Source organism: Ips typographus, linkage group LG13 (assembly GCF_016097725.1).
Source record: "Ips typographus isolate SLU linkage group LG13, UJ_Ityp_2.0, whole genome shotgun sequence".
NCBI lineage: Eukaryota > Metazoa > Arthropoda > Insecta > Coleoptera > Curculionidae > Ips > Ips typographus.
This window is the reverse complement of record NC_138434.1, coordinates 1,517,536-1,541,779: the sequence shown is the minus strand read 5'-3', so window position 1 is coordinate 1,541,779 and position 24,244 is coordinate 1,517,536. Positions and strand designations below refer to the sequence as shown.

Genomic DNA, 24,244 nt, shown 5'->3' with positions numbered 1-24,244 from the left:
AAATTGGGTAGTATATGGTATAATGTGGAAATGCTCTTAAGTAGTCTAAAAAAAAATTTAAACACATTCCGAAGCTCCAAAATGCCGTGCAAAACCTTACAAAGCAGCCTAGAAGCTTCCAAAAAATGTCAAAAGCTTCTAGAGCAGTTCAACAACAACCAAAAGTTTCTAGAACCGTCTACAAATGCCTTGATACTCCCAAAGTAATCTAAAGAGATTTTAAATGCTCTTCAACTAGTCTAGAAGCTCCCAAAAGATATGAAAATAGTCCAAAAGTATTCAAACAATTCTAGGAACTTCCAAGTGCCTGTAAATCATCCCAGAACCTTCAATATGCTCTTTAAACTGTCTTTTTTAATCCGGACACTTATATGGTTTTTGAATTAACGTACCAAACCGATTCCTTCAAAGGCGTAGACGGCAGTCCCAAAGAACAAAGGCAATTGCTGCCAATCAGCAATGTAACGTCTCTCTGTCACACTTGGAATATCCTGTGAGGAATAGTACAAGACGATAATAATGCCAATGCACATAAGTACGTTAGCCAAAGTACTGAAAGGGGCCAGGTATTTCAAGTTGCGGATCAGTGCTGTCAGTAAAATTGGTAATAAAATAACGGCCATGTGCAAGTGAACGTCCAGAACGTATCCGTAGTAGTCCAAAACCTGCACAAAAACGTACAATTATAGTCATTTGGTTTCTGTTTCAAAGCGCTTACTTGTTTAATGTTCTCGGAGATGAAGACAAAGTAAACGCAACAAAATCCCAGTTGGGTGATGCAAAGGAACACGTTGACCACCCTTTTCATGGTTTTGGCCAAGGGCTGTAACCGCGGTGGACCGTTTTCAAAGCAAAGTTCCACGGTTTTGGCGAAATCGGGGCTCACCTCCAGTTTTTTGTATTCGTTTAGGTTTCTGGCCGCTTTTAACTAAAAAATTTAGTGGTTTAGTAACGATAAAACAGTCAGTTCAGTGTCAAGAATTGTTTAGTGTGCAGTTTAACTCCGGCATAGTTACGAAATTACAGATCTCCCTTAAATCTCGATTTAGGGCAAAACTACCCTCTTTTACCCTTGTTAGAGAATTAAATTTCCTACAACTTTCCTTCTTAGTTTTTTTTCTTAGTTGGGCATACAAAAAGAGTTAGAACCAATTAAAGTTGATGTTAAACTGTTATTTTAGCTTTTTTGTGTTTCTTTCCACTTTTTGGTAAATATCTCCTTTAAAACAGACTTTTAAACAGAAAGCCTTTTTAGAAGATTGTCAGTGACATTTAGAGTGGTCAAGTCATTGAACAGAGTTTTTTTTGAGACACCCTGTATAATTAAACTTAGCTTGTAATGGAGTGCTCTAATTCAATCAATAATTCTGTGCTTGAGTTTGAAGATAATGCAAGGAGACGCAAACGAGCTGAAATGAGTGTAGGATTCGTTCGTTTTCGACACTTTATGGAGCAACCAGAGTGTAACATCACAATGACGTAGTTTGACAAAACCATAACTTAACCAACTGTCAAACTACGTCATCCTGACGTCACATTCGCGTTGTTTGCACCATAAAGGGTAAGACTGTGTCTTCTCTAAAAGTCAACAAGGCGTTATTTACACAGGACAGTCATATTGAAGTTCTGAGTGCGATTTTTTTTGTACTATTTTAACTAGTTTAACTCCGGCATAGTTACGAAATTACAGATCTTCCTTAAATCTCGATTTAGGGCAAAACTACCCTCTTTTACCCTTGTAGAGAATTAAATTTCCTACAACTTTCCTTCTTAGTTTTTTTCGAATCGAAAATCGAATTTTGACTCAGGAAAACAAAAATGACAGAAAATACATTTTTAGCTGATCCTTATAATAGGCTCCTTCGCCAATTGTCAAGAAAACTTAAATTACCTCTTGCACTTTTTGTGCTCCTGGTAGAATATTCAATTCTTGACAATTTTGGCAAAAAATCGAATTTTGACTCAGGAAAGCAAAAATGACAGAAAATACATTTTTAGCTGATCCTTATAATTGGCTCCTTCGCCAATTGTCAAGAAAACTTAAATTACCTCTTGCACTTTTTGTGCTCCTGATAGAAAATTCAATTCTTGACAATTTTGGCAAAAAATCGAATTTTGACTCAGGAAAGCAAAAATGACAGAAAATACATGTTTAGCTGATCCTTATAATTGGCTCCTTTGCCAATTGTCAAGAAAGCATGTTAGGTGATTACCTTGCCTACCTACGATCAAATAACCAAGTTATTCAGTGGTAAGTGACACCAAAACGAATCACAGTTTGAACTGAAATTTTGAAAATTCACCACAAATACAATATCTCCCTTAAAACTCGATTTAGGGCAAAACAGCCCTCTTTTACTTTTGTAGAGAATTAAATTTCCTACAACTTTCCTTCTTAGCATTTGTCTGCTAGCTGGGCGTACAAAGGTGTTATAACCGATTAAAGTTGATGTTAAACTGTTCTTTTAGCTTTTTTGTGTTTCTTTCCACTTTTTGGTAAATATCTCCCTTAAAACTCGATTTTGGGCAAAACTGCCCTCTTTTACTCTTGTAGAGAATTAAATTTCCTGCAACTTTCATTCTTAATATTTTTTTGCTATCTGCGCATATAAAGGAATTACAACCGTTTGAAGTTAGGTTAGGTTAGGTTAAATTAGGTTAAAGTGTCTATAGCAACAAAGTTTATAGTTTGAACTGAAACTGTTTTTTATAGAATTATCTAGAAAAGAAAATTGGCTTTAAGCAATTTTGAGCTGAGGAATTCGATTCTGGTGGTAAATTAGCTGTAGTTACCACCATTCTGGACAGTTTTAGGCATATAGGCAACACATATTGATTGTTCGTGTTAGTGTGGTTGCCTACCATCAGACGCATTGTATGTTGGTTTTCATAATTTAGGATAAATTGTAGGCAACTTAGCTTTGAACAAATATAAAAAACACGTCCTACTAGCTTCAGTTTGCCTAACAGAGTTTGTTTATCACTCCATTGTCAAGAAATTGGCCATTTGAATGTGCTAACTGATTAGGAATGTGGTTAATGAATTAGAAATTAGCATTTAGTTTACGGTTTGAAAGAATTTAAAAAGTCAATAAATAGTTTAACAAGTGTATTATTATCGTTCATTTGACCGTACTAGGACAATCAGGATAGTATTTACTAATCAAGGTGTTTATGCAACCTTATAGAAGAAATATATGTAAATATATGGTCTTAGAATGTAAATTACTGTAAAACCGCAAAGTCGTATTTAATTGCCATCTATAAATGGTAAATACCAGCAGTTCGTGTGTTTACCAGTTTGAACTGGTTTACCAACCATATTGAACAACAACATTGGTTAACGAGAAAAAATTCAGGAATTTGTTAATAACCAGTTACATCCTTTGCATTTTCTAGGCGGCGTAGGCGAGTTAATAACACCAAAAGTCTGATAATGGGTGATTTCCCTGAGTGTTTGCATAACGCAGTGTCAAGGTCTTGGAACAATAACAAAAAAACACAAAAACCGCATGTAAACGAGCCTCGACTCTAATAATCCGGTAATCATGTTATTAAGCATCGTAAATCATCCAAAAACTTACCAGTAAATGCATGCAATGAGTGCAAATTACGCCCAACACTAGAACGACAATCGGTCCGAAAATGATGCCCGCGTTTCTGATCCCATCGCCCATTGCGAATATTCCAGAACCCACGTTACCTTTCAACAGATGCATTAACGTTTCCACGTACCTAAAAATACATTTTTAATTTAAAAAATACTGTTGCATAAGGGAGGTATGAAATTTTGAAGAAATCCCACCATAAAAAGAGAGAAGTATAAATGCTCTAGAGTCTAGACAAAGATGGATAATGTAAATGACGTCACTTCCGTTTTTGCCCACTGACACCTGTCACTTAAGTTTTAAATCTCCATCTTTGTCTAGAGCATTGATTCGCAATTTACTTTTATCATAAAACTTCCTTATCTGTACTATACAGGGTAATTCAAATTCGACCCTCACCATTGGGATCTCAGAAACCATAAGAGATACGAGAAAGTTTAAATTGGGGCAAAGTTGCGCAATTTAAAGCTCAACCAAATGCTGTTTTAAAAATTTTGATTTTCCGAGTACTTCCGAAGATATCCGAAAAAAACTGAAAATTTGATTTTTTGTTTTTATTTATTTCTAACCTTATTTGAAGAGATATCCCAAAACTAAAAGCATCTTTTCATTGCCACTTTTTCCTAGCTATTCGACGATGGATTCAAATTTGCCACACGACGTTTCGTTTTCTGTCAGTCATCATCAACTTTCTTTTTTCTTATGGGCGCCATATTGGATTTTTAGCCCACCAAATAGTACGTTTTATTCTGATTTTAGTGATGTATCATAACTTATGATTTGCTTCATAAATAACAAAATAATTCAATAAAAACTATTTTTACTTTAGTTATTGGCTTTGAGTTAATGGGCCGTTTTAAAAAATGTCATTATTTGACAGTACTTGTCAAACACGATAATTCGGACGATCATTAGAGCGTCAATCATAGTTAAAAATGTATCTAGAAAAGAAACCCCCGCAGAAAATGTTATTATTATACAAGCATTGCTGAACTATTTAGGTTAATCAGAAAAAGAGATTTGTTAGCATTATCTCTAACTTAAAAGGCTTATTTATGTTTCCAAGAGAAAGATCATCATTTTAGGAACTTCATTTTTTGCCAAATTTAAATTTTTTATAATGTTAAGTGCAAGTTTGTAGTTATTTATACAGTAAGTGACAAACCATTTTTTATTCATTCATATTTATTCGAGTGAATAAACCGGTTTAAGTCGCGTGTCTTATACAGTATTTTATTAAATTTCGATTTTTTATATTAAAAAAAAAAACTAAAATTACAGTTCTATTATTTGCACCGCGCCCCGTAGATGTAACATTGATGTTTGTTTGTTTACATCTGTAAATAAGCGAATGTCATTCAGAGTGATTTAATAGTTATTTATACAGCAAGTGACTTAAACCATTTTTTATTCACGAAAAGAACAACTAGGTCCACAAGCGTAGCGAGTGGCCTAAGCTCTTCGAGTGAATAAACCGGTTTAAGTCACGTGTACACCTTTGTGACTAAGTATGTTTAGGCCAATTGCGTGTGACAAGTACTACCAAGTAATCTTCATAAAAGGTCTCATTCACTCAAAGGTAACAAAGATAAAATCTCTAAAAGCTCTAATGATCGTCCGAATTATCGTGTTTGACAAGTACTGTCAAATAATGACATTTTTTAAAACGGCCCATTAACTCAAAGCCAATAACTAAAGTAAAAATAGTTTTTATTGAATCATTTTGTTATTTATGAAGCAAATCATAAGTTATTATACATCACTAAAATCAGAATAAAACGTACTATTTGGTGGGCTAAAAATCCAATATGGCGCCCATAAGAAAAAAGAAAGTTGATGATGGCTGCCAAAAAACGAAACGTCGTGTGGCAAATTTGAATCCATCATCGAATAGCTAGGAAAAAGTGGCAATGAAAAGGTGCTTTTAGTTTTGGAATATCTCTTCAAATAAGATTAGAAATAAATAAAAACAAAAAATCAAATTTTCAGTTTTTTTCGGATATCTTCGGAAGTACTCGGAAAATCAAAATTTTTAAAACAGCATTTGGTTGAGCTTTAAATTGCGCAACTTTGCCCCAATTTAAACTTTCTCGTATCTCTTATAGTTTCCGAGATCCCAATGGTGAGGGTCGAATTTGAATTACCCTGTATAGACAAAATAATGGACGAAACAATAACTAAATACTTTTTGTAATTTATAACAATTTTCATTGGTCGCTTGGCATATTTAATTACTAAAATCGCGTGTCACCTCCATGTAACTAATGGTACTTTTCAGTTCATTGTTACACCGGACACTGACGTATATGTCAACGGTCGATAATTTAATATAATAATAGTACATATACACTCTACAGTTGGTTTTAAACTTTACTAGCACAGGTGACGTCACGATGGCGTAATTTGACAGTTAGTTACACTGCGGTTTTGTTAAATTACGTCATGGTGACGTCACATTTGCTCGATCGGATACCAGTAAAGTGAATATTTTACTTTACCAGGAAAATTTGAACGGTAAATTACGAATACTGTGTTTCTGGAAGTTCAAATTTTGACACCGCTTTTCTCGCTGACTGTACTAAATTTTGTAATGTTTTTTCAGGTTATTGGATAGGGAATTTAATGAGGATTCCAAAAATGTGCTTAAAACTGTCATTTTCTCACTCTAAGTCTGTCTTACATGCGATTTTCTACCTGACTGTCTCTACAAATGTTGTTTTTGGCAGTTCAAACTTTGATACCACTTTTCTTCCTGACAGTACTAAATTTTTTAGTGTTTTTTATGTTACTGAATAGGAAATTTAATGAGGATTCCAAAAATGTGCTTAAATCAATAATTTTCTTACTCCAAGTGGGTTTTACACGCGATTTTTTACCTGACTGTCTCTACAAATTGTGTTTTTGGCGGTTCAAACTTTGACACCACTTTTCTCCAAGACTTAACCAGATTTTGTACTGTTTTTTTATGTCATTAGATAGGAAATTTAATGAGGATTCCAAAAATGTGCTTAAATCAATAATTTTCTTACTCCAAGTGGGTTTTACACGCGATTTTTTACCTGACACCACTTTTCTCCCTGAAACTGTCCTTTCAAACCTGTCTTTCTGACAGTTCATACTTTGACACCACTTTTCTCCAAGACTTTACCAAATTTTGTAGTGTTTTTTTATGTCATTAGATAGGAAATTTAATAAGGATTCCAAAAATGTTCTTAGAAACATGATTCGGTTATTCCAAGTTGGTTTTACAAGCGATTTTGTACCTGACTGTCCTTTTCCTTTTTCACTGATTTGTAAATTTGTTGCACCAAAGAGTTTGTCCTAATAACTTGAAAAGGGTAAAAGTTACAAAAAAATTGCAAGAGAGCAAAAATGTTTCTAATCAACTCCTTAACCCAGCACCGTAAATTTGCAGGACGATTTTTGTTTCCAGTATACAGGGTGTGCATGAAAAGTATGGTGACTGACTGTTTTTAGTCACCCTGTACGCAATTTTTCTGATAGAATTTTTTGCTCAACACCACTAGAAAGAGGTAGGTGCTCAAGACGGTTAATTTAAGTGATTGAACCACTCTGAACTCCCAAAAATAACCGAGTTACAGGGTGTCCAAATTTCAAACCACAATTTCAACTGATTTGTTGCATTAAACTAATTTTTGTTAAATAACTCAGAAATGGTGAAAGTTACGAAAAATATGAAAGAGAGCAAAAATGTTCCTAATCAACTCCTTAACCCAGCACCGTAAGTTTACAGGACCTTTTTTACTTCCAGTATACAGGGTGTGCATGAAAAGTATGATGACTAACTGTTTTTGGTCACACTGTACGCAATTTTTCTGATAGAATTTTTTGCTCAACACCACAGGAAAGAGGGGTTCAAGACGCTTAATTTGAGTGGTCCAACCTCCCCAAACTGGCAAAAATAACCGAGAAACAGGGTGTTCAAATTTCAAACCACAATTTCAACTAATTTATAAATTTGTTGCACCAAACCAGTGTTTGCTAAATAACTCAGAAACGGTGAAAGTTCCGAAAAATTTGAAAGAGAGCAAAAATGTTTCTAATTAACTTCTCAACCCAGCACCGTAAGTTTACAGGACCTTTTTTACTTCCAGTATACAGGGTGTCAATGAAAAGTATGGTGACTGTCTGTTTTTGGTCACCCTGTACGCAATTTTTCAGATATAATTTTTTGCTCAACACCACAGGGAAGAGGGGCTCAAGACGCTTAATTCGAGTGGTTCAACCTCCCCAAACTCGCAAAAATAACCGAGCTACAGGGTGTTCAAATTTCAAACCACAATTTCAACTGATTTGTGACATTAAACCAATTTTTGCTGAATAACTCAGAAACGGTGAAAGTTCCGAAAAATTTGAAAGAGAGCAAAAATGTTCTTAACGAACTTCTAAACTAATTCCTGAAAGTTTTACAGTCCGTCAGTGTCGCTACTATACAGGGGGTGCACGAAAAGTGTAGAGAGATTCAGATCTAGTACTTTTCAAATTAACGACAGCCATGACAGAAAAATAATATCTTTCAAGTAAATTCTAATTATACCCATAATAATGTAGGGATGATTACAGGAAAATAGTAAAAATAAAAGAAAAACACGACATTTTGGTGACTTCTCTATACAGGGTGTGTCCCAGTGACAGAAAACAGTTGCAGGCAATTTTTTTTGGTAAATCTGGGTGAATTAATAAAAAAATCAAAAACTTACGAAGTGGGGTGCTCCACTGGGATTCCATGTCCCCCACCACTTGCCTCAGGCACTTTGTCTTTGTTCGGGACTTTGTCCAAAGGTATACTGATAATGGGGTCCTTTGATTGGTACGTCATAAACGAATCACAGTTGCTGAAACAATTTTCTAGTTTAAACACTCTGTAAATGGAACGACAAGTGAAAATGGTGGATTTTCTTTGGGAAATAAGGTTGATCATACCTTTTTTCAGAGGTGCAGCTTTCTTTCGATGCGTACCATGGTTGGGACGGTTGTTCTTTCCCGTTGTTCACGTGAATTATTGTCTGTTTGTGTTGCAACTCCATTCTGTAAACGAAAAGTGCATTTAACAGTTAGTTAACATTGAAATAGCAAGGATATTTAGCCAATGAAAGGTACCACACACCAACTGTAGCAAAAAAAGTCACGAAAAAGCAATTTGTGCCTTAAGTAGACACTCATTATTAACCCAAAGTCAAATCGGTGTTATATTTCCTGACCAAACAACTTACATCACAAAAGTACCAAGAAATTTTGTTCATTTAATGAACCACCAATTGTACAGGTACCACGGGCAACTGACCGTTGGTATTCGGGTACCAGTCGAAAAATCCGGCCCAAACAAAAAAAAAAACTTGTTCACATATTCGCATGTTTTGGTACCATTCAAGTACCATCTACGTTTTTCAGTTCCTATAATGCGAAGGTTAATACTGGTGAAGGTCAAACCAGTAATCCTTGATCAGATTTAACCTTGCACACATTTAAAATATCAATTAAACGCAATTTTTTTTTAATTTTTGATGTATTGCTGGTTGCCTAACTCTGGCACGGTGATTTTCAGGAAATTTGCATATTTTCACGGTTTTCGTGTTTGCATGATCATGTAGGGAGTGAACTGGTTTTATCAGGTTTTTTTTGTGTAATATCAGACACAAGATCATAAAATGGTAATTATTGTACTCGTATAATTTAAATAATCAGGACAATATAGCAAATTGTCAAATATAATTTGATAAGAAAAGCATAAAATAATAATTTTTCTACGCATTATTTAGCCAAGATTTGTACTTTTCCTTCTTTCTTATTAGGGGTGACTGAAATTCAATGACTCACCCTGTACACAGGTGTTCAAGTTCAAACATCATTTTACCAAATTTTTGAACTACTTTTCCAACTTTCACCCTGTATTTTCAATGACTCATGTTCAGGATGACTTTCTGCACTCAACAAACTAGGTTTACACCCGCTCAGAACCGAGTAAACACGGTCACAATTGACAGAGCGTTAGTTTCACATTTTGCCTTTTCCTTATGTGTTTTTTGGACACCCTGTATATGTTTTTGCGTGTTTCAGTTAACGTGAGGTAAAAGAGCAGTTCAAGACGAACATTTTAAGCGTTTTTCAGTTTGCTAAAACCCCTTAAATGGCAGAGATACAGAATTTTGAAAATGTTAATGCAATTTTTTGAAAAAATCGAATATCTCGAAAACAGTTAGAGTTATGAAAATTTTGCAGGAGACCAAAAATGTTCAGAATGATTTTCTGCACCCAGAAAACTAGGTTTACACCCGCTCAGAACCGAGTAAACGTGTTCACAATTGACAGAGCGTTAGTTTCAAATTTCGCCATTTCCTTATGTTTTTTTTTTGGACATCCTGTATATGTTTTTGAGTGTTTCGGTTCATATGAGGTGAAAGAGCAGTTCAAGACAAACATTTTAAGCTTTTTACAGTCGCTGAAACCCCTTAAAGGGCGGAGATACAGAATTTTGGAAATGTTAATGCAATTTTTAGAAAAAAATCGAATATCTCGAAAACGGTTAGAGTTATAAAAATTTTGCAAGAAACCAAAAATGTTTAGAATGATTTTCTGCACCCAGCAAACTAGGTTTACACCCGTTCAGAACCGAGTAAACGTGTTCACAACTGACAGAGCGTTAGTTTCAAATTTCGCTTTTTTTTTGTGTTTTTTGGACGCTCTGTATATGTTTTTGCGTGTTGCAGTTAACGTGAGGTGAAAGAGCAGTTCAAGGCGAACATTTTAAGCTTTTTTCAGTCGCTGAAACCCCTTAAAGGGCAGAGATACAGAATTTTGAAAATGTTAATGTAATTTTTTGAAAAAAATCGAATATCTCGAAAACGGTTAGAGTTATACAAATTTTGCAAGAGACCAAAAATGTTCAGAATGATTTTCTACACCCAGAAAACTAGATTTATGCAAAACAGAAGCCTGAAAGTCACATGATCGTTTTTTTTTTTGTTTTGAACTGATACAATAAATCACGTGACTCGTTTTAAGGTTAAACGTCATCCTCAAAATCACGTGACAGTTTTCACGTTCAGACTGATATTTTTATTGTCACGTGACTCTTTTTAAGGTGCAAATGGTCTAATAAATCATAAAAATATTATTTTGCCACTTAAAACAGTCAGGTGACCTTTAAAATTTAATTAGATGATTGAAAATCGTCACGTGATCATTTTCCCTGTAAAAACAGTCACGTGCCTTTAAAAATGTCAGCTCAAACTGAAAAACGCTCACGTGATTCTTCAAAAATAATAACGGATGTTCAATAATTGTTATGGTCGTAGTTGGCTGTGGTTGAAAGTTCGTATATGGTTTGGATTGACAGCTGTCATATAATAATTGTTTGCAACGCTATCTAAGACATACGCGTTTTGTGACAATTGCCATCCATAGGCGACCTGATCATAACAATTATTGAACACCCGTCATTGTTAAATTGAAAGCGGTCACATTTTTTTAAAACTAACTCTACTGTTTCTACTGAGCATAGCTCCGTTATTTGAGGAGATACGAAAAAAGTGGAAAGAATGAAAGTTGTAGAAAATTTAATTCTCTACAAGGTTGTATTAAGGAGGTTTTGCTCTTTAGGGCCTCCCTGAGGAGTTTCAAGGCAAAAAGTGACATGGATGCACCTTTTAAAACTAACTCTATTTCGACTAAGCGCAGCTCCGTTATTTGAGAAAATACGAAAAAAGTGGAAAGAATGAAAGTTGTAGAAAATTCAATTCTCTACAAGATTAAAAGGTACAAGGTTTCGTCCTTATAGCACGGCTTCAGGGTAGTGTGTGATTGGTCGAAAAAAAGCAGCTTTCAACTTTTTCTCGACCAATCACAAAAGCTACACAACCAGTATATTTTTAAAACCAATTTTCTTTTCAAATCAGCTTGAATGTAATTGGCCTAATTCTGGTAGTCTCTGTAATTAGAAAAGTCCATAATTGGTTAAAGAAAACTTGTACCAAGGTTTCCATCCATGGATTTCTCCTAATAAATATTAATCGACTTAGAAGAGATCAACTCGATTAATTCTTGCAAGCTCGTTAAGCGGTTTAGTTTTAAAAAAAATTTCAATTAGTAGTTTAATCGTTCAATAGAATATTTTAGCATTTTTCTTCTACTATTTTGTAATTTAAAAGAAAGTAAAAATAGCTGAAAATTCATCCTTCTGACCTGGTTATTTATAGGTCCAGGAAGTGGCAAAACTAGTCCACTGTGTCTTAAATAGGTTTCCAAAACTTTCACTAGAAACTTACCCGTTACGATATAAAAGTAGAAAAACAGAAAGAACCGCGGTACCGGCTAATACGTCGATGGTACCGAACCGTAAAGTACTACTGAACTGTTTCGCACCTTGGCCACTTTTAAGTTGTACATTTCTTACTCAATGATTTGTTTACGTCAAACACTAGTCGCCCCACCACAACAAACGCACAGCTGAATCCGGATTGTTGTATATTATAACACTCTGGTTTGTTTTCCATATAAAATCACTACCATAACGGTACTAGTGACATCATAGCCAGAATCAAAACACAAACATAATTTGGTCAACTGTCAAATTACGACGTTAGTTTCAGTTCACCGCCTACTATACTCTAGAAAGCCTAGAATGTGCCCTGTCAGAAAATTCCAATATGGCGGGGATAGCGTTTGTTTGTATTGTCGAAATTGAATTTTTTGAGGATTAGATGCATTTTTACGGTTTAAAATCAAGACTTTTCGTGTTTTTGAACTCAACAGTGGTTGAACACTTTGTAGTGGAATGATTTTACCCTAACACTATACTCAATGGTAAGTACAAGTGCTTTCTATAGTCCAGTAAACTTGTTAGGTATTTTGAATGAATGTTCTTGGTAATAACATAAGGAGCATTTACCAGTTTTGCTTACCTAGTTTCAAGAATTTTTCTCATATTGAACAGTGTCTAAACCATACTTTACTGTGTGTTGTACTCTCCAGGACGAATGTTCTAACCAACTTGTTTACACTGGACTTGATTGTGTATAAAAAGCTCTTCCTATACATATCTGAATCTTTTTCACTCACAACTTGGCAATCAACTACGCGAAATAATAAAAAAAAACATATTTCTTACTGCGTCTGCATACGATTGTATACAGGTGTGGTAAATCCAAAAGCGACCATAGGAAAACCGTGTAACGGACAGAGAAACGTAGGTAATTGCATGCGCGGGAGAAAGACAGACAGAAAGACGTTTGGCAACAGCGCGCTAGAAATATGGCCTACTTGATATTTTTTTCGTTTTCTGTCTTTCTCCCGCGCATGCAATTACCTAAGTTTCTCTGTCCGTTACACGGTTTTCCTATGGTCGCTTTTGGATTTACCACACCTGTATAAAACGAAAATCGCTAACGTCGCCTTTAAAAGTGACATTTTAGGCTTACCAGTATAGAGGGCGCTGGTCAGTTTGTTGATGTGGGAAAGTCAAAAGACTTATTCTGACGTCAGGTGTTCAATTACAATATCTGTCTCATTTTAACTCATTCTATACTTTCGACAAAATACGTCTTGATCAGTCAATCACATACAGTGTGTCCATTAGTATACAGGGTGTCCGAAATTTGAGCAAGAAGCCAAACTTATAATTTCTTAAATGGGATGACCCATTTTTTATTAGATTTTTGGAATCTACGTCAAATTCTAGGCCTACTTGATGTAAAATATCTGTATCGATCTTCAACTGTTTTTGCTCTAGCAGTCTTGATTGGCCGCCCCTCAAATCGAGCAGAAATTCCTAATTTGAGCAAAATTTTGGTGCACTTATCTGGAAAATCGTGAATAACTCGCTTATTTGAACCATCCTATATATACGAGCCGTATAACAAAAGAAAGCTAATGAATGGTGCTCTCACGTGACGGTGAGCGCACACGGCTAATTATCTCGGTTCGGCCGCTAGAGGGCGTCAAAGTTGACCTTGCTTTTTTGTAGTTTTTTCTAAATATCTCAGGAACGCTTCAAGTTAGAGGTCTGAAAGTTTTACTACAAATGTATCTTGAGGAAGTGCAACTTTTACGTTCAGTGCTCTTTTTGGGTACCAGGCCCCGTTTGTCTTTAAAAAATTAAAAACAAAAATTGTCAACAAATTTAAAGGGTGGTGGACCTTTGAATTTATTTAGAGAAAAATTTTGAATTTTTAAAATAAACTTCCACTGCTTAAATTCATTCAGGTTAATGATACAAAAATGACGTAAAGTGTCATTTGTAAAAATGTCATTTTTTAAGGGTGCCACGCACTGAAAACCGTCAAAATTGACATGATTTCCAGGTCATCCCCAAAACCGTGACAGTTGGGCCAAAATGGATGTCAGGGTGGTTAGATTACCGACTGAGTACAGGGTGTCCCAAAAAAGTAAAAAACAATTCTTAGTTTCCGGAAAATATCTCAAAAACTGTGTAAAAAGCAAAAATGTACAAAAAGCTTGAATTTGACGCCCTCTAGCGGTCAAACTATCACACCAATAACCTTTTCTGAATAGACCATAGAAAAGCCTTTGGTCTGGACTATATTTTATCTTCAGTGCTCTTTTGTGGTAACTGTTCAAATAACCGAATTATTTTAGGTTAAAGCAAAAGTGGTCAAATCACTTTGAAGGTTTGTGAAGCTTGACTTTGACGCCCTCTAGCGGCCAAACGGTGCAACCGATTAACTTAAAGGAGCACATTTTTGGAAAGCTTACGAGCTGAGCTATCTTTTCACTTCAATCACTTTTGGACGTCAACTGTCAAATAAGCAAGTAATGGAAAATTTTTAGAAAAAGTGCACGAAAATTTCGCTCAAATTGGGAATTTAATTTAATAATAAAACAAATAATAATTAATAATTTTATTTTATTAAATCTTTTTGTTATTGTAATTTTGACATTGATGGATGTACTTAAGGTCGAAATTGGCAGAAAACAAAATAGAAACCTAACGGGATTTGCCGTTACAGTTGATTTTGATGGTACGCAAAATTGAACCTTATTAATTCCATTCTGTGCAAACAAAACTGCTTTTCTGTTATTGAATAGGCTGAAACATCGGAATGTCATGGCAAACAGCAAATAATTAGCAAAAAAAAACCATTTAGTAAGGTCTTATTCAAATATACTCTCTCTAATATGGTTTGACAGTAATGCATAATTAATGTACGTGTGCTTGAAGAACTAGCAGGCTTTGACCTCGTGTCTTATCGTATACCCAGTGTCCCAACTTAAGCAAGTATCACCATTTAGTTGTTTTTTTCCTAGGAACATTGTTTTTACAGAGCGTCACAATTTTTAACAATAATTCAAACTAATTAACATAACTTTTTTCTGACGCTTTTTAGGGCAAAATGTTTCTTTTAGGTTTTTGTGGAAAATTAAATTTTCTACAATTTTTGATCCCTAACATTTCCCTGAATTTTACCATGTGACCGAGTTACATTCCTAAGGAAATATCTCCTTTCCGAGGCCTTTAAGGACAAAATGTCCCTCTATGGGTTTGGTGGAGAATTAAAATAACTACATTTTTTCTTTCTAGACTTTCGCTGAATTCTGTCAAAGGAAAAAAATACAGAAGGTCGAAATCGACAGTAAAATAGAGTGAAATGATGTTATATCCACTGAAACCGCCAAGGTTGCATTCAATGCAGTCAGTCGACCAAAAAATTATGGGTTAGTCACCATAAAGATGCGCCCAGCCATTAAATGTAATATTTCTATGGATAGGTCATTAAAATGACTCATTTAGTTTGAAAATTCACCACAAATGCACATTAGTCTTGTGAAAAAACGCATTTTTTACTGTGCAGAATGTAAAAAAAAATGTATTTAGCACAAGTGGTTTAATAGGTGCAAGGTTATTATTGTGATAAAATTGAGTTGCATTTGAAAAAAATAAACAAAATAAGCATTACAATTGTATGCTTACCACTTGTAATGAGTAAACAATTAATTTGTTATCTTAGGAAATATTGTACAGAAAATTGTCTTGAAGGCATCCAGAAACAATAATGATTGGTCAGCTTGCTCCTTTTTCCTGGCCAATCACAAATAAGCTGATATTTACCAACAAATAACCTTCACCAAACTGACAGAATGACAAACAAACTGACAAGCATATGAGACCGCACAATGAGCCCCACAAACCAACCCAAAGAGTCCACATATCTTCTAGGGTAAGCCTTAGTCAGGGTAAGCTTGTTTAAGAACCACTTTAATTCACTTTTGGTTAATTTGTACGGTTCCAGCACCCCCACCAGGAGTGACCACAATTTCAAGTATGGCGAAGCCCTAATGCACCTGGTTAAGGGTTACGTGGGTACTGGGATATTTTCAATGGGGGACGCCATGAAGAACTCTGGTTTGCTGATTGGACCAATCACTACTTTCGTTATTGGGATGGTTTGTTTGCATTGCGCTCATCTTCTGGTAAGTTTATTACCACCAAGTTGGTGGAATTTGCAAGTTGTTTGTGGTTTCCAGGTGAATTCTGCCCATAAACTTCACAAGTATTATAATTTAGAGAGGATACCTGACTATGCCGAGGTGGCTAAGCTGGCTTTTGCCCTAGCCGTCCCTAATTTCCCCGCTGGGGCTTTTGTAGCCAAATTGACTGTTAATGTGTTCTTAATTATGGCGCAAATGGGTTTTTGCAGTTGTTACTTGGTGTTTATTTCCTGGAACATTCGAGAGGTGCTTTATTGCTGTTTACTCTCTCTGTCCAGGTTAATTTGGGGGCTGTTGCAGCTGATGCATGCTTACAAATACACTACGGACATTCACTGGATTATAGTTCTGGTAACAATTCCCATTTGGATCACTTGCTGGATTAGAACTTTAAAATGTCTGGCTTACCTATCGGTGGTAGCAAATTTCACTCTTTTAACCAGCATAGGGATAGTGCTTTACTATGCTTTGATTAAACCGACAAGTCAGTGTCCTGTAGGACTACATTTCCCTGGAGTAACCGAGTTTGCAATCTTTTTTGGACAGAGCATCTTTGCTTTTGAAGGAATTGGACTAGTATTTAGTACCACTTACTGTACACTTTAGCTTTTGATGATTTTGTGTACAGGTGTTGATATTGTACAATGAAATGAGCGAACCCGAACAGTTTAACGAAACTTATGGGGTTCTCAACATAGGGTTACACCTGGTGACTATCACCTACATCTTCTTCGGAGCGGTGACGTATTTACAGTTTGGTGTAGACACTAAGGAGACTGTAACCCTCAATTTAGACACTACCAAATAGTACAAAAAGTCTTGTATTAATTATACAGGGTGTTTCAAAATACAGTCCACAGGGATATGTAGGAGGGGATCGTGAAAACGGTTAGAGATACAGAGTTGGATATAAAATACAGCGTGTCCATAAAGTATGGAATAAGTTTGATTAAAATTCAAAATATAACATGTTTTATTGAAAATAGTTTTCAATAATAATAAAAAAAAAACAGTAACTAAAAAATTAGTTAAAACATAATTTTTCTTTTATTATAAAATTAAATTTCTTTCTTGAGTGAAATTTTCGTGCACTTTTTCCAAAAATTTTTCATAACTTGCTTATTTGACAGTTGACGACCAAAAGTGATTGAAGTGAAAAGATAGCTCAGATCGTAAGCTTTCCAAAAATGTGCTCATTTATGTTAATCGGTTGCACCGTTCGGCCGCTAGAGGGCGTCAAAGTCAAGCTTCACAAACCTTCAAAGTGATTTAACCACTGTTGCTTTAACCTAAAATAACTCAGTTATTTTAACAGTAACAACAAAAGGTTACTAAAATATAGTCCAGGCCAAGGGCTTTTCAACGGTGTATTCAAAAAAAGTCATTGGTGTGATAGTTTGACCGGTAGAAGGCGTCAAAGTGAAGCGTTTTGACAATTTTTACACAGAGATATTTCTCGGAAACTAAAAATTGTTTCCCTTAAAAGTTGACATTTTTACAAATGACACTTTACGTAATTTTTGTATCATTAACCTGAAGGAATTTAGGCGGTGGAAGAGCAAATCTGTATCTTTAACCGTTTTTGAGATTCCCATAGTGGGCATACTTATTCTGAACACTCTGTATACGTAATAGTAACTCGTAGACCGGTGTAGGAAATGCAAAAATTAGCAGAGAACATGCTGTATAGACAAATGTCGTCAAATTTAGTTGGCAAGATACAGGGTGTTTATTATCATATACAGAGTGTTCCATTAAAAAAATATCCTAAACTGGTCTTTGGTAAACTCGAAAACTATACAAGATCCAAAGACATTTTAGAGCTGTTTCTACTAATTTTTGTACTTCCTACATGTCCTATAAGTTTGTAACACCCTGTATACAGGGTGTCCGTTTGACGAGCCTCACCATGGAGATCTCGGTTACAATTCCTTCTCTACAACGTTTCGGAATTTAGTTACCATCATCAACTTTGATTTTAATTGAGGACTCCATATTGGATTTTGACATTTTTGAAATGGGCTATTTTTTCTAATTACGGTATTGACTCATGTTCTAAAAATCACATGACACGACGATTACAAACTCACATGGAAGTCACGTGAACTTTGGAAATCACAAACCGCCATGACATTGTTCACGTCACGGATTTTCTAAACAATTGTTGATTGATGTTATTTTATCGCATTATTTTGGGTTTTCCTTGATTTATTTGATGAAGTAACTAAAAATTAATGTTACTGTGTCATTTTTCCTCTTTTTACAACGTAGCATTATCATTAATGACATAAAAAGTCTCACTTTTTGACAACAATAAGCAGCTTTTAGGTTTTTGTTATGGGAACACCATTTAAGTGAGAGATATTGTAAAGTTCGGTTATAGAGCCATTTCTAAGAAACTTTTTTTGTTTTTTGCTGTTGATAGATGAAGTAATCGCCCCCTAGAAATGCGTCGTGTCAGCGTAAGAAAGCGGTGTTGTCTATCAATATCTTTTTTACTAGAGCATTCGGCAACGTGGCATCAATGTGTTGTTAAGGTTAGCAAAGGACAGAAAATAAAATTCATTGACAATTGACATTGACAGTGCTTCAGTTGTTTACCGATTTGACAAGGCTCACAAAGCAAAATATAAACAAGAGCGGAAAAATTAAATCAGTGCCGTTAATTACTCGTAAAATTACTTTATTTGAATTGTGCAGGTGTTGATAGTGATTCTGGACTGTGTGTGTTGCTTTTCTTGATGGTAAACCTGCAAAGAAAGGTAAGCGGCAAACTCTCTGTATGTCACATGAAACATCTCCTGCAAAATCAGCCACTGTTCCCTCTCATTGAATTGTTTAGACATTTTCAGTTATCGAAAATATCAAAATATAAAAAACACTAAGACAACTACAACTTAAGCTAAGTTGAGGTTTGAATGTGACAGATCAAGTGCAAAATAACACAATCTAAACTTGATGATGAGGAAACGGACATTATTCGATTAGAGCGCCTTTTGTGTCATCAGCAGTTTGTCACATGATCATTCTTTTGCATGTGGCGGTAATATCACGTGGCTAGTGTCATTTGAGATGTAATTTTCAAGGCGTTCTTTGCAAATAACATAATTTTCCGCGTCCATAAGAAAAATGAAAGTTGGTGATGGTATAATATAATTTAAACTTCCTTGTATCTGTTCGAATACCGGAGATTTCCATGGTGAAACTCGTAAAACGGCTACCCTGTATAGTATTTTGTGTAAACTTTCAGTTTGGCCCAATTTGTGCTTCTCCTAATTTCACTGGGAGTAAGCTTCAGCTTCTCCCTGCAGCTGTACGTGGCTGTGGACATAACCTGGCCAAAAATTGTGTACTGGTTGGGGCCCTTCAGGTACCCGAATTTAGCGGAGTTTTGGTTCAGAACGGCCCTGGTTCTCACCATATGTAAACAAACCCCCTTTTACATAGTGAAAGTACCCTGAACCTGAGTATTTTACAGTTGTAATGGCGGAGGCAGTGCCAAGACTCCAAATCCTACTCTCCTTTGTGGGAGCTTTTCTCAGTGTGGCTTTAATCGCTATTTTTCCAGCCTTAATCGATATTACGGCGAAATACGCGTTTGGTGAGATCACTTGGATGGTTGTGATCAAAAATGGCCTTATTATAGCTTTTGGGGTGGTTGGTACTGTTGCTGGTACTTATGAGAGTCTGGTTTTGCTCTCTAAGGAAATTTGATTGTTTTTGAGTCAAAAAGTTTATGTAACTATAAACTTATTTATTAAACATCAGTAATACATAATTTAACAGACTTTTATAACTGAAACTTCACATTCTTGGTTATAACTATTACATGAACTACCAATAAATAAAATCCTTATTCCTAAACAACTCTGTAGATAAAATCCTTTACAAAAATAGCAAAAATACATAAAGATAACGTATATTCAAGCAGCCTGAGATTCCGGTTAAATATTCATCAAATTGACAGCCTAAAGTTCTAAGTAAGGCAACTGTAAATAAAGCTTGGAGCGTGTTTAAGAACACAAAATTTCGTAGTCGCCAAAGGACAGTTCCTGTCCGGCATATGGAACGTACAGGACACCATGACTGGGTTGAACTTTGCCCACACTCAAAGAACCATCATGCACCACCCTACCCACGTACAGGGTTTCTCCATCTTCGCTCTGTCCAGCCGGAACGGCGTTGGGTGGAACGGAACCGCCGGAAGTGGCCAACCACTGTCCAGGAAAATCGCAAAGTACCTGAAACGTCAATTTGACAACAACACTGTACAACACCGATTGTAAAGGAATACCTCGTATTCTTGGACGGGATTTTCGGCGCCACCCCAAGCCACGTAACCTTGTCCGTGACTGGACAACAGTTTGCCGGGTATCAAACCTCCGTTAAAGTTGGCTCTGATGACGTAGATTGGTTCTCCGTTGTCTTCGCCTCCGGCGAAACCACTTGGAGGTACTTGACCGGAAGAAGCGGCCACCCAACACTGTCCACCTACTACTCCTCTAGGTGCTCGATTACCTCCCTGATCTGTGGGAACGGTTCTGTTTAGTAACTAGTGGCAACACCGTTTTTTTATTTGTCTGCTTTTTGACAGACAGATTGTCATTTTTGAAGAGTTTTACCGTTATTAATGTGTGCGATTACGTTGTTTAAAACATTTACAAATAAAACCACAAAATTCTAATGATGGGCGTAAATTTACGGTAGTAAAAGTAAAATTCTGTGTGACAGGAAAATTTACCAATTTTACCAGGTAAATTTATGAGACAAACGTACAGTGTTGGGTTAAAGAGTTGATTAGGAACATTTTTGGTCTCTTGCATTTTTTTTTTTGTTATTTTAACCGTTTTCGAATTATTTAGGAAAAACTGGTTTGGTGCCACAAATTTAAAAATCAGTAAAATTGTGATCTGACAGTCAGGGACAAAATCGTCAGTAAAACCCACTTGGAGTCACCGAATCATGTTTCTGAGCACATTTTTAGAATCCTCATTAAATTTCCTATACAATAACCTGGAAAAACACTACAAAATTTGGTACAGTCAGAGAGAAAAGCGGTGTCAAAGTTTGAACTGCCAAAAACACAGTTTGAAAGAACAGTCAAGGACAAAATCGTCAGTAAAACCCACTTGGAGTAACCGAATCATGTTTCTAAGCAGATTTTTGGAATCCTCATTGAAATTCCTATCTACTAACCTAAAAAAAAATCTACAAAATTTGGTACAGTCAGAGAGAAAAGCGGTGTCAAAGTTTGAACTGCCAGAAACACAGTTTGAAAAGACAGTCAGGGACAAAATCGCCAGTAAAACCCACTTGGAGTGACCGAATCATGTTTCTAAGCACATTTTTGGAATCCTCATTGAAATTCCTATCCAATAACCTAAAAAAATTCTACAAAATTTGGTACAGTCAGAGAGAAAAGCGGGGCCAAAGTTTGAACTGCCAGAAACACAGTTTGAAAAGACAGTCAGGGACAAAATTGCCAGTAAAACCCACTTGGAGTGACCGAATCATGTTTCTAAGCAGATTTTTGGAATCCTCATTAAATTTCCTATCCAACAACCTGGAAAAACACTACAAAATTTGGTACAGTCGGAGAGAAAAGTAAAATATTTACCCATTATTACTAAATACTGAGATTATTAACTAAAAACAGAGAGGCAAATGAACATACCACTTGGTGGTTGGATCACCCAGTTTCCGCTGGCGCCCCATCCGGTACAAACGCCCACATACTCAATGGGTACCCTTTCCACGTCCGCCCAGGACAAAAACGGAGCTGGATCACCCTCACGTCCAACGGTAATCGTTCCGTTATCCCAACGAACCCAAAATCCCCGAAACTCCCCATCGCTTAGAATGTTGGGGGTGGGTACCTCTGCCACGTCCGGTTTAGTCCTGTTTTTACGGATAATCTACAAACAAACATTTCAGAGAGGTTCGATTTAAAGCAGCCGGAGTAAACACGTACCGATTTGGTGTTGCCCCAACCTCCGATGAAGATCTCGTACATCGGGTCTACTTCGGCAGCTTGCGAACAGAGGGCTATGTGCGCGTCATGCGGGGCCTTCACCCTCACTTGGACGAATCCAGAACTGTTGGGGAAGAAACAGTATTCGAGTTTGTCCTCGGTGAACAGCTCTGCAAAGTTAAGGTTAAGTTATAAAATCATTGTCAGTGACATGTGTCAGTCTGTCAAAAATCAAAAAGGCTGACCAGACAGAGTGACATGTCAAAGTTGTTTTCATCCTTGTCTGGAGCAATCATCAATGCTTTTTTAATGATTCTCTCTCTCTATTGATTTCCTGTATAATTTTTTAATAAAGAAACAAACTTTGGTAAATTTAAATTGCCCTTGGTTAGCAAATTGCGATAATTGGCCCACTATAAACATAACAATGTTTATATTTCCTTAACCTTGGCTATATTTAGATTGGTATAATATTTGGGTATAATTTCATAAATCTCCGTCCCTGTAGGGCTGGGGTAATAAGCAAAACCCATCAATCGTTCCATTTCCTATCAGATTTCGCGTGAGTTAAGGCACAATCGCGTGTAAAAAAAATGCTTGAAAAGCTTTTTGCACGTAAAAAATAGATTTTCTGGTCTCCCAACCCAAAACCAAGGATTTTCTAAGGAATAAGGCTGCATTAAAGGTTATTTTTAATAAATTTCCATTATTCCAATCAACTCTCTCAGCTGTATCGATTCCTGCTGGTCGTCTATGAGTCTGACCTATTTTTAAAGTCCTCCAGAATGCACTTCACATGTTCTTTGGCATGGAATGTGCTTATTTTTAGGTTCGTTCAGAATCAGTTTTGGTCTATATATGCATGGTTACACCCAAAATGGGACAATTTAGATTACTCTGTTGACGTTTTGGGAGAAAATAATCATCAAAATACCGTAATCCTGCTACTCTGCGATTGGTCAAAAAAGCAGCCTTTAGACCAATCACTTTTTAGGACAAACAAAAATGTTCAGTTGGCGTTGCCAACGTTTGCTCCGTTACATTGTGAAACCCAAAAAAGGTCCCATAGAAATCCAACCATAAACAAATTAATTAATCATGGTTGTGTGGCATGAATTATGCAACACGACTGTACAGGGCCGTGCCTACAGTATTTTCATGAGTAGAAACATAATTTAGGAAATAAAACTATTCTAAGCGTTACTCAATCAAGTTACTGAATAATAATAGTTTACAAGACGGGTCTTGTGAACAATAACTAACCATGAATTTACTACGACGAGATGCTTTGTCCGCTGTTGCCATCTAAGTGATCAGTCACTTGGTTAGCATAGGTTCACCTAAGCATTTTTTTTTAATAATATTTAAAAAATAACCCTTACAGCATAACCATGTTTTTGATTACTCTATGTGATCGGCCACTAGGTTAGCATAGGTTCACATATTCTCATATTCATTCTTTTTTCAAAACACTTCTACAATTTTTAAGAATGATGTAATATTTGATTTCAGACTACGCGTGCGATTTGGCAACAGCGCAGACGAACTTTCCAAATCAGCTGATCAAATTCCACAAAATGCTTGTAAAATCATGGATTTTTTGAACGATTTTGTGACAAAAATTGTGGATCGTTCGCATTTTTTCTTTTTTATCTGTACTATATAGGACGTAACCTAACCCAAAAAAAAAAAATTGACTCAAAATTCGTGGTTAGCTATTCTTCACAAGACCCTACAAGACTATTATTTAGACTGTGACTGCACTTCTATAAATAGCTGATTATGTTGTTGTAAAGGATAAACGATGTTATGGTGGTCAAGTAATACCAATCGAAGGTCAAAGTTATTATTTTTTTTAATTTTGTTGTGTGTTTTAGACTAAAAATAATTTTAAAAAAAACATGGCTGGCTTGAAATATCAACGAAAAACACCACATTCCTATACTTAAAAAATCTAGAAAGCCTTGGACACTGTTCTTCTTCCTTTACAGAAAAAAAACGACCTTCTAGATGAGGAGCAGACGTACATCTTTACTTACCGATATTTCCGCTCATCCTGTCAAAATTTTCCGGTTTTCTGCTAGTAAAGCTTGTTCAAACACTACAACAACACCGCCCGGCGTAAAACTGGACACGTAACGCGGTCGACGCTTAAATAAAACATTTTCAATGGTTTGGCTGGTAAGGAGAATGTGGAGGG

The 24,244-nt window shown here is 35.9% G+C and overlaps 3 protein-coding genes across 6 annotated transcripts in view; 1 reads left to right on the top strand and 2 right to left on the bottom strand.

Annotated features, from left to right (window-relative positions):
• Positions 1-12,654, bottom strand: part of LOC145736919 (proton-coupled amino acid transporter 2-like) — a 17,324-nt gene extending 4,670 nt beyond the window's left edge. The window contains 6 exon segments of the mRNA XM_081991451.1: positions 393-665; positions 719-928; positions 3,585-3,735; positions 8,330-8,464; positions 8,553-8,657; positions 12,530-12,654. Of these exon segments, the coding sequence (XP_081847577.1) occupies positions 393-665; positions 719-928; positions 3,585-3,735; positions 8,330-8,464; positions 8,553-8,657; positions 12,530-12,552 (897 nt within the window). The 5' untranslated portion in view covers positions 12,553-12,654.
• On the top strand, positions 12,060-19,851 carry LOC145736920 (proton-coupled amino acid transporter 1-like). Of its 4 annotated transcripts, none has more exons than XM_081991453.1 (9): positions 12,060-12,431; positions 15,166-15,299; positions 15,593-15,802; positions 15,875-16,055; positions 16,110-16,319; positions 16,374-16,649; positions 16,702-16,880; positions 19,324-19,496; positions 19,552-19,851. In XM_081991453.1, the coding sequence occupies exons 3-9, from the start codon at positions 15,759-15,761 to the stop codon at positions 19,785-19,787; spliced, it is 1,299 nt and encodes a 432-aa protein (XP_081847579.1). In that variant the 5' UTR covers positions 12,060-12,431; positions 15,166-15,299; positions 15,593-15,758; the 3' UTR covers positions 19,788-19,851. The 4 variants fall into 4 exon arrangements, with proteins under 4 accessions (XP_081847579.1, XP_081847578.1, XP_081847580.1 ...); XM_081991452.1 differs by having other exon boundaries at positions 15,166-15,334; XM_081991454.1 differs by lacking the exon at positions 15,166-15,299.
• Positions 19,807-24,244, bottom strand: LOC145736932 (uncharacterized). Its single transcript, XM_081991479.1, has 5 exons — positions 24,084-24,244; positions 22,045-22,214; positions 21,748-21,988; positions 20,368-20,600; positions 19,807-20,314 (listed from the first exon to the last, which is right to left on the bottom strand). The coding sequence occupies exons 1-5, from the start codon at positions 24,097-24,099 to the stop codon at positions 20,087-20,089; spliced, it is 888 nt and encodes a 295-aa protein (XP_081847605.1). The 5' UTR covers positions 24,100-24,244; the 3' UTR covers positions 19,807-20,086.

Excerpts from the sequence above, each read along its gene's own strand:
- LOC145736920 (XM_081991454.1), top strand. The coding sequence starts at position 15,759 with ATGAGCCCCACAAACCAACCCAAAGAGTCCACATATCTTCTAGG. Across the intron at positions 16,320-16,373 it reads TTTCCTGGAACATTCGAGAG|CTGATGCATGCTTACAAATA; the intron begins GTGCTTTATTGC and ends GGGCTGTTGCAG. Across the intron at positions 16,881-19,323 it reads AATTTAGACACTACCAAATA|TTTGGCCCAATTTGTGCTTC; the intron begins GTACAAAAAGTC and ends GTAAACTTTCAG.
- LOC145736932 (XM_081991479.1), bottom strand. Across the intron at positions 21,989-22,044 it reads GTTGGGGCAACACCAAATCG|ATTATCCGTAAAAACAGGAC; the intron begins GTACGTGTTTAC and ends GTTTGTTTGTAG. Across the intron at positions 20,601-21,747 it reads GGTGATCCAACCACCAAGTG|ATCAGGGAGGTAATCGAGCA; the intron begins GTATGTTCATTT and ends CCGTTCCCACAG.